This window comes from Meles meles, chromosome X, assembly GCF_922984935.1.
Source record: "Meles meles chromosome X, mMelMel3.1 paternal haplotype, whole genome shotgun sequence".
NCBI classification, from domain to species: domain Eukaryota; kingdom Metazoa; phylum Chordata; class Mammalia; order Carnivora; family Mustelidae; genus Meles; species Meles meles.
In genome coordinates, this window is record NC_060087.1 from 20,696,819 (window position 1) to 20,707,500 (window position 10,682).

Sequence of the window (10,682 nt, forward strand, 5' to 3'; positions counted from 1 at the left end):
AGGGTCTATTTCCCCCACAGAAGAGTTTTGTTTAAAATACACCATGACCAAAAGCTTAATTATCAAAATAAAACAAGAGGAATCAAGAGTTACAGGCTTCTGATATTGTGTTTCAGCCCTTAGTTCCCTTCACACAGTTATCAGCATGTGTAATTTCCATGCATAATAGCACTAGTTATTGTTGTCATTTGTAAAGGGAGATTAACAGATAGTAAGTACAAACAAACCCAAATAAGTACTGAATAGAGAGGTGACAAAGAAGAAAAGACCTCTTTAATGTTAATTATAACTGGTAGGAAGTCTAGACAAATTATATTATCTGTTTTCTATATGATTTGAAAGGACATTTAGTTAGTAACTCTGTCAGAGATAGAGTTAGGTGTTTGCTTTAGAAACAGGTGAGGTGACAATTTAGCATCTCCTTGGTTGGCAGCTTGCTAGTGAGTCATGAAGTTGTGGTAAATTGATGGAATCAAGTTTCCAAAGCACCTGAAAGGTAGTTGAGCTTTGCGAAGGGTGTATTTTAAAAAATTAAAGAATAATTTTAATTTGCAGGTTATATCCCAGTAATTAAAAATTTATTGTCTTGGGGCACCTAGGTGGCTCAGTGGGTTAAAGCCTCTGCCTTCGGCTCAGGTCATGATCTCAGGGTCCTAGGATCGAGCCCCGCATCAGGCTCTCTGCTCAGCGCGGAGCCTGCTTCCCCACCACCACCGCTGGCCTGCCTTTCTGCCTACTTGTGATCTCTCTCTGTGTGTCAAATAAATAAATAAAATCCTTAAAAAAATTATTGTCTCAAAACATGCAGGTTATTGCCTGTCTGCTTGCTTTTTAAAACTTTTGTTTAGAATTGAATGAATTACAGTTGGCGTTGGCATCCTTATCTGATACCTATTCCAAAGTGTGTGTAAAGCCTCAGATAGCAACTTTAAGGTAGCAAAACCAAATGGACAATCAAGGAGTAGTCTAGTCCTCCATGTCTCATACATAGTTTGCTTGAATTCTACTGTTTCCTTTACTAATATGCCTAAATGGGTACTTCTGGAAAGAACTAGTCTCACTGTTAGTATTCATAGGCTGCATTGAAAATGTAATACTTGCTGGGGTCAGTACCACTCTCTCCCTCTGTACCCCCCATGCCTAGGACAGGCTAAACTGAAGTGTCCGGTTTTCTTAATTCTGAGGGGCCATCGATTGTGAACTGCACCACTCTTGAATTGACAGTGCTTTTTTTTTTTTTTTAACGAGGCACAGGCAGGAAGATTTAATCAGTTTCTCAAACGAGGCAGTGACATCAAGTGGCACAGTGATGGTCACACACGGCCTAAGAAATGGGGCAGCGGGAAGGTGGCAGGAGTGTGACCACAGCCTCAGAACGTGGGCCTTGCAAGCGGACCTCTGCAGCTCTTAAACAGTGCTTTTGAAGGAAATAAATACATTATTAAATCTACATATCAATTATAAATACATCTGGGTTTCTGAAATATCAAAATGTGAACTAAAATCATGTCCTCAAGTCAGGAAAATGTAGTTATAGGCCTGATGAATTAGATCAGAGTTGCCTGTGACCCAGAACCACTGATTCCTTCTTCTAGTTTGTATTCTGCTGAGGTGGTGGTTTTTTGTCTTGGGTAGGAGCCACATGACTCCAACCCTTTTCCGTCTCGTTTGGCATTTATACTTGGTACTATACAACTTGGTTCTTAAGGCCAAACCTTACTGAATTACTTTAAGTCTGTGCGTGTGAATCTTTCTTATTTAGGTTGTCATTTCCTGAAACTCTGTATCTGGGGCCTCTTTGGCTACTCCACACAACATTTAATGTAATTCTGGGCATATATTAAAGGTTTCATAAGGAGTCCTTGAGATGCTCTATCTGAAAAGTTTAATTTTTAAAATAGTTCAGTGTATTGATTGAAGATAGGAATGAAGTTCACTGTGAATGTATTGACTAGGTGAATTTTATAATCTTTAAAAGTATTATATTTTCTTTTAGCCAAAAACTTTTACCGTTTACATTCTTTGGTGGTGAAAGCCATAAATGGAGCTGGAAGAACTGATTTTTGGTGCTGTCTCTTGAGTCTGGTTGTAGTTTCTTCCAGGAAGAGCCTATTCTGAGGACTGAGGTCACACAGCACAACAATGAGTGGGGACATCCTGCAGATTTGGAGTAAAGCCATGCAGCAATGTTAATAAGTGGCAAATGAAGGTCCCCAATGTAATTAAGCAGCATTTGTGTGTATACTGCTCTGAGCTAGGGGGAAAAGACCAACGAGCTGCTCCATTGAGAAACAGAGGACAGGGTTAAACACATCAGTGATTCTTTCCTTAATCACATCTCACATAGCTCTCTGGCTTTCATTCTTTTGCATGTGTCCTTCTCTCTGCCTAAGTGGTCTTTTCTGCTTCCTCCACCTGCCAAACTTCTACTCACTCTTCAAGACCATTTCAGGAGTTCTGCTTCCCCACATACTCCCAAGACCCAAAGACAGCTAAGTCCCTATTTACAGCTGTCTAGGTCAGAGCACCATGCAGTAGGGAATACACCTTGTACCCCAGCACTTCAGCCTACTTTGCTTAACCTTATTGTGCCTAATACATGCAGCACTAAACCCATAAACTCTGGTGCCTTCATAAGAACACCTGAGCTTTGGGGTGGCTGGGTGGCTCAATTGGTTAGGCATCCGACTCTTGGTTTCAGCTCAGGTCATGATCTTAGGGTTGTGAGATCGAGCCCCATGTCGGGCTCCATGCTCAGCAGAGAGTCTACTTGGTATTCTCTCTCTCCCTCTGCTCCCCCACCCACATGCTCATGTGCATGTGCTCTCTAAATACATACATGCATACATACATACATAAAATCTTTTTTTGAAGAAGAAGAATACCTGAGCTTTGCTCTACCCCATTTGTGCAGTTTTGTATCCCTTTTGGAGCAGGTATGTTTTATAGCAAACATGACACTGATTTAAGATAATAGGCATGTTGTTATCACATCTCTATGAGAAAATTCAAACAAGAGCAGCAGGGAGGGTAACTGAAGAAGGAAAGTGAGAAGAGAGTCTAAAGGCCAGAGAAGTGGGCAATGACTGTTTGAGAAGTGGGAAAAGAGTGGTCGGTTGAAATCGTCCTTGAAAACGTTGCAGCCAGTTTTATGCCTCCAGATTATGTGTGTAGAACAATCTGTCTTTATTTTAAATAATTTCTTCCTTTAAGTGTTTCTTATATGCTGAGTATAGCTCTAAGTGTGCTAAACATATTGCATCATTACAACGTGTAAATACTGTTGTTGGGCCTACTCTACAGAGAAGGAAGCTGAGCACAGCAGTGAAGTCACTAGCTAGTAGTCATTCACCTGTTGGGAAAGCCATTCATTTCTACATGGTATACTCTTTTTTTTAGGATTTATATATTTGTTTTAGGGAGCATGCATAAGCGGGGGGAGGGGCACACAGAGAAGGAGAAGCAGACTTCCCACTGAGCAGGGAGCCCGACGTGGAGCTCCATCCCAGGATCCCAGGATCATGAGCTGAGCCGAAGGCAGACGCTTAACCAGCTGAGCCACCCAGGCACCCTGCATGGTATACTCTTGACTTTGATAATGGTCTTTATCAATGACCGAAAACCCATCTGTGTGTAATCATATAAGCTTTTACTGGGAGGTTTTGCTGTATGCGTGCCAGGGAGTCTGTTTTAAGAAGGGAAGGATATCTTATGTGATTTTTTTTTTTTTAATATGAAGAGTTTTCTAACTGTTAAGGTTGGGGCATAGATCAAAGTGACATGTCAGAGAAGAATGATAAGGAGCTATTTCAGAATTTCTAAGGAAAGTTTGAGCTAAATGAGTCCATCTTGATAATGAAAGGGATTTTATTTTGTTTGTTTAAAGATTTATTTGTTTATTTGAGAGAGAGAGAGAGAAGCAGATTCCCTGCTCAATACAGTGCCTGACACAGGCTCAATCTCACCACCTTGTGATCATGACCTGAGCCAAAACCGAGAGTCGAATGCCTAACTGACTGAGCCACCCAGGTGCCCTGAAAGGGGTTTTTGTGTGTATTTGTTTGATGGTGGTAATAAAACTGAAGTGTTCTCTTTCTTCTCTCAAGGGCTGGTTGATTTGTGAGGAGCCAACCTGTCGAAATCGAACTCGGCGCCTTCCCCTTCAGTTCTCCCGAAATGGGCCTCTTTGCCAAGTCTGCATGAGAGCTACACTTCAGCCAGAGGTAATAGTCACGCGATGCTAAAGAACTGTTTAGAAGGGAGCGGGGGTCTGTATTTTCCCATCCCTTAGCTCTGAGAGGTAGATATTTGATATTTGCCCTCTGGAAACACCCTATTACCATACACGTGTATTTTTTTTTTCAAATTCAGACTTCAAAAAGGTAAATACTTTATTTTTTCACGTCATGAATAACACTACTGACTAATGTTAAAAGAGAAACTGACTAGTTCTCATAGAAATTACTCTGGTTTCTTTGGTTGCCACTTCATAATTACAAAGAAGGAACTGCTTTTATAGAAACCTGTCCTCGGACTAGGTCACAACCCCTTCTCTAAGGGCCACAAAACCTCCCAAACCTATGACCTAAAGGATTTATTGTCTTTGTGTGGGATTCCATTGTTTCCAAGGGACGGCACATCCAGCTTTTTCTCTGCCTGAGCATGTACACCTGAGGGAGGAGGCCCGCTATCATTAGTGACTTCCAAGTAGGGAGCACATAGTCTGGAAACACCTTCTGGGCGTTGGCTTTCCTTGTGTTGTACCCTTGGAGCATCATCAACCCAAGCAGCATTCCTCACACTGTGGGGAGAGAAATGTTTGAAGGTCTTCCTTGCAAAGAGGGTTTTGTGATCGGTACATCTAGCAAAGTCTGGGCTAGTCAGAGTTAAACAAGCTTATTGCAGATTGTCTGAGAGCCTGTAAAATGATAATATGCAATCAACCTCTCCAGTGCAGGACTGTAATGTGCCTTGCTTTACAAATGTGTCCAGCCCGAGGATTTATAAGGATTTTGGTGAGAAGAAAGTAGGAATAAGGAAACTGTTATTTACTTTTTTTTTTTTAATGCTAAGGCAGTGTTCTATAATCAAGTCTTGACTTCAGGTCTTTTCACTGAAAAGGGTTGGTATACAGGCTAGTTTTAGGAAAATATATTAAAGTTCTAATGGCTCCTTATTTTAAGATAACAGGTCATTTCACAAAATTTAGTGAGGAGTCTTAAACTACAAATGGCTACTACCATTCTATATTCTCTTGTTGTTTTGCATAGCCATATGTATTTTTTAAAAGATTTTATGTATTTATTTGAGAGAGAGAGTGAGATCGAGAGAGAGAGCACACCAGCAGAGAGGAGGGGCAGAGGGAGAGGGAGAAGCTGACTTCCCGCTGAGCAGGGAGCCATATGTGGGACTTGATCCCAGGAGCCCCAGATCAGGACCTGAGCCAAAGGCAGACATGCCCTGCCATATGTATTTTTTCAGTCGTGATGAAAGTATGCTTCTGTATCATGTTTATCTTTTGTCAAGTGTCTGTCTGTGTTGCTACACCATTTTCTGTACCAAAACCAAGTTTAACATTTTCTCTTGTTGGACATTTTAGGCTACTTTTACTGTGTCTTTATTAGAAAATTATAATGACTGGTCTCCTGCTTATATTATTTTTTATTGTTATTTGAAATATTTCTTGATAAATTCTTCTCGACAGTGCATATCAAAATTCCTAAATACAATATGGTCATGAATCATATTGCTACATTGCTTTTTTAATGGGTTTTCCCAACTTAAACTGTAGCCAGTACTTGATGCATGTACCAGTTTTACCACTGTCTTTGCACCATTTGGACATTATTATTATTTTTAGCTAATTTAGTAAGTATAAAATGTTCCTTGCTTTATTTTGTATATCTTTGATAATTAGTTAAGTAGTATATAGTTTTTTTAAGATTCTATTTATTTATTTGACAGAGAAAGAGATCACAAGTAGGCAGAGAGGCAGGCAGAGAGAGAGGAGGAAGCAGGCTCCCCACTGAGCAGAGAGCCTGATGTGGGGCTCAATCCCAGGACCCTGAGATCATGACCTGAGCCAAAGGCAAAGGCTTAGCCCACTGAGCCACCCAGATGCCCCTATAGTTTTTTTTTTTAACAAAAATATGGAACACATAGTGAGAATTAGGTATTGTACTAAGTTGGTCTCATCCCAACACTTGGATTAGCAAGTGTAGGAAGAGAACAAAAGTATATGTATTTAGTGTGACTCATCAGTTGTAGACTCTAGGGGAATCACCTGGCTTCGTGAACCGATGCTGCCTTTGAGACTTCTTAAACATCTAGCTCATCAAGTCAAGTTTAGTGAAGATTGAATTACTTCTTAGAAAGTCAGTGAGTTTTATGATGATTCTACTGTTGGTGAGAGAAAGTAAAAGAAGACTGGATAGCTAATAGATTGGTAGCTCTCCAGTAAATGTTGATGTTGATATTGGTAGTGGTTCAATAAATTAGGTCATCATTCGTCATTTAGTACCATTTTTTTTAATGGGTGAGCCACCACAGGCATTTCGAAGTACTTTAACCCCATTCATATCCTTGTCCTCAAAATGGCAGACTTTTACCAAGGTTATCAGCCACTCTTGACAGGGAGGAGCTTTCATAGTGCAGGGTCATATTGCTTGGGTTGCATTGCTGCTCTGAACATGACCTTTTGGGGTAACCGGAGGCTCAGAGCATCCTGGTTGGTGATACTGCCTGTATTGTCAAGGGACCTTGACAGTAGGTCTTAACCCACTCTTCTGCAGTCTGTTTGGATGCTAGTGATGAGTTGGGCATTACTTGATTCTGTGTATGAGGTTCCTGGGCTTTCCTAGTAAGAGGGAAGTGGCACCTGTCCAGAGACCATTCCAAAGAACCTCCAGAATCAGTGGTAGAATGGACAGGATCATTGTAATTACTAGAGGGTTTTCTCAAGTGTCTGTTTTTCAGGATTATGCTTACCTGATCCTTAAGTTATAGGGTGCTGTGCCTCAATCATACATTACTTTCATTTAATAATTATTTATTGAACACCTGCTACATCTTAGGCAGTGTGGGGCTGGGGGCAAACCAATGAACAGGACATTTCCTTATTTATAAAGGTAGTTTCACATTACATAAATTATATAAAATTCATATCTGTGGGCAAGAATAGACATTTGCAAATACTTGTTTGGACAGAAGCACCAGACCTTCCCAGTGCTTGCCTAGTGGGGGCTTTAGATACCTTGTTCAAGTTTGATGGTAAAGCACTTGCCTCTTACCATGCCAGTCTCATCCTTACATAATAAATCTCCTCTTATTTAGTCCTTGGTTGCATTTGGCTTGAGTACTTTCCAAGACTGACTTGGGGTATGAAAGTTGGCTCTTCTTCTGACTTAATGTTGCCAGAGTCATAAGAAAGCTGGGACAGTTTTGTTCCCAGGGTTTTAGATGTGTCCCTCTTCTCAGATACCTTAGAGGAAAAAAAGATCAGTTTTTTCATGTTCACAGGAATTTAACAGTATTCAAATTGCTGATTATTTAAAAATACATTCTCTGAGTGTTCTCTGTTGCATAGGAAGTGCACATAAATGCAAGAATTCAAGCTTCAATATATACATGCATTCCTAGATAAGTAGAACCTTTTTTCACACTGGAAGTAGACACAGGACTTTCCCAAGTTAGAAAATAAATATTTTAATACCTCATTATTTCAAGGGCCTGGTTTTGACTTCTTACAGTGGCCAAAATCTGTCTGATTGTGAGGTGAACCGGTAGGGGATTCTGTGTTCTGTAATTCACCAAAACTAAAGCTTTAGTTTGTTTTGTTTAGTTTGCACTATAGAACTAAGATTTTGAACTAAATTAAACTTCTGCTCACTAACACTTCTGTTCTTGATACAGAGGTGAGAAAGCATCTACATGTGACTCCCTGGGCTGTGGTAGAAATCACTGAGGAAGTCTCATAGTCCCTGGGCTAGAGCACTGTGGTGGATGCCTTCATCCTGTTTATTCAGCTAAATTTTTTTTAAGATTTTATTTATTTATTTGACAGAGATTACAAGTAGGCAGAGAGACAGAAAGAGAGAGAGAGGAGGAAGCAGGCTCCCTGCTGAGCAGAGAGCCTGATGTGGGGCTCGATCCCAGGACCCTGGGATCATGACCTGAGCCAAAGGCATAGGCTTTAACCCACTGAGCCACCCAGATGCCCCTCAGCTAAATTTCTTGAAGGCCACTTATAAAGAAAGCAGTATAATGACTCCTAGTTCTACTTTGGGATACTTTTAGTGTTTCTCACATTATCCTCAGTTGTAAAATTGTGAAAATCCTTTATAATGGAATGTGTGTACCATACAGGACTTTGGCCTTCAAAGAAAAAGAAGGGATAATATTGAATTTGTGGTCATGTGTGTTAGTTTCAAAATAGTTGCAGCTGAAGTGTTGATTTAGTAAGTTGATTAGGGACAGTGAGAATATTGCCAGGCTACCTGAGAAAAAGTGTCTTATTTCTGCATAAGATGAAAGCATGAAAGTAATTATGGTCTCTTAGGGCAGTAATTATGAGTCGTGCAGGCAGAGAACCTTGGAACTGAGATAGAAAGTCTTCAGCATCTGTACCTAGTCACTGGTTACTGTCCAGGAGTTAGTGGATTTTTACCGTGAAGGGTCTTTTGGACTTGTCCATTGTAATTTTGGTGTGCCTGTTTGTTGATGCAGAGTTTGTTAAACTTAAACTCTTAACCATGAAGCAGACGATAGCTTTCTTTTTCAATAGAGTTTTTCATTTTTATTAAGGTGAAATTCACATAATGTAATCAACCATTTTAAAGTGAATAATGGAGTGGCATTTAGTACATTCACGAATGTTGTAAGATCACTTCTTCTATCTAGTTCCAAAACGTTTCATCGCCCCAGAAGAAAACCCTGTACTCTTTAAGCTGTTGTACCCCATTGCTCCCCTTCTCCCAGTCCCTGGGAACTACTGATCTGCTTTACATCTCTGGATTTCCTTATTCTGGATATTTCATATACATGGAAACATATTATATGTGACCTTTGGTGTCTGGCGTCTTTGACCTAGCATATTTCTGAGGTTCATCTGTGTTACAACCTGTGTCAGTACTTCATTCTTTTTTAAGACCAAGTAATAATCTATTAAATAGCTATACTACAGTCTGTTTGTCTGTTCATCTATCCGTGGACATTTGGGTTGCTTCTTTCAATATACTTTGAATTCTATTAATTTCATTAGCTGGACAGATCTTACATTTGGCTTAAATATGTTATATTTATAATATAATGTTAATAAGATAATATTAATATCTTACATTTGGCTCACTTGTTGTCCCTAGTTCAACTGCAAGGTACTACAAAAAGCTAGGCTGATCCCTTCCTCTGTTCAGTAAATACTTGCTCAGCACCAACTCTGCCTGCTCTGAGAACCTTTTAGATACATGAAGGTAGCTATCTTCATGAGCCTTCTCCTTGGCCCAGTTTTCCTAGATCGTCAACCATTTCTGTAGTGCTCTGCTTTCAGAATAATCATCCTAGTCTAGAGTTTGTGTCCCAGTTAAGTGAGGAGCCCAAAACAGCATGCAGCCCTTCGAGTGCTCTTGCTAGCACTAGTCTGGAGCAGAATAAACCTGTCGTTGCTTACTTTTCTAGGTAGCAAATTTCTATGAAGTCTACTTAGGGTTGCATTAACTTTCCTAGCATCCATATTCACAGTGCTGACTCATTTTGAACATCCCATCGACTAAGATACGTAATGTTTTTGCACATGCAACTGCTAAGCCATGGCTTACCAGATTTCCTGAGATCCATGTGTTTTTTTTTTTAGATCTCTCTGTAAGGCTCCATTAGTAGTGTGTTAGTTTCCTAAGTCTGCTGTAACAAAGTACCACAAGCTAGGTGGCCTAAAATAAGAGAAATGTATTGTTTGACCGTTCTAAAATCTAAGGAGAACCTGGAAATCCAGGGGAAAGCCTGGATCTTTCTCCTCCTGAAAACACTAGGGAAGAATCATTCCTTGCCTCCTCTAGCTTCTAGTAATCTTTGGCATTTGTTGGCCTATAAATGCATCACTGCAGTCTCTGCTTAGTAGTCATGTGGCCATCTTGTCCCTCTGTAGCTCTGTCTCTCTTCTTCCTATAACTTCCAATATAACAGGCATATTGGATTGGGGCCTATGCTAATCCAGTATGACCTCACCTTCATTTGATTTTTCTCTTCTGAGACCCTATTTCCAAATAGGACTTCAGTATAACTTTTTAGGGACACTGTTCAACGCATAAGATAGGAATTATACTGAGCTTGGGGAAAGGGAAACCAAAAGTAACAGTAGCTTAACCAGAACAAACATTTAATTTGCTAGGAAATTTAATTTTTTCTCACACGACAGAAATCCAGGTGTGGGCTGTCCAAGTTTGCAATGGTGGCTCCCTAGTGTCATCAGGTGCACAGGTGCCTCTGCCCTTCTATATCACCAGGCTTTTACTCTCAAGCTGCACACGTTCCTTCAAGCCATCACGGGCCACAAGACAGAGAAAAGGTTGAAGGGTCAAAAAGGTGCACCTCCCATCCAAGTCAGTTCTTTGAGTGGCCTTTCCAGAAGTCTCACCCAGCATTCATGCTTACATTTTGGGAGCCAGAAACTAGTCACATGGAGATAATAG

General features: G+C 40.3%; 1 protein-coding gene across 1 annotated transcript in view; it reads left to right on the forward strand.

The window, feature by feature from the left end:
- Positions 1–10,682, forward strand: part of POLA1 (DNA polymerase alpha 1, catalytic subunit) — a 304,615-nt gene that overhangs the window by 189,245 nt on the left and 104,688 nt on the right. The window contains exon 35 of the mRNA XM_045996009.1: positions 4,107–4,223. Coding sequence (XP_045851965.1) covers positions 4,107–4,223 — 117 coding nt within the window. The remainder of the gene's footprint in view (positions 1–4,106; positions 4,224–10,682) is intronic.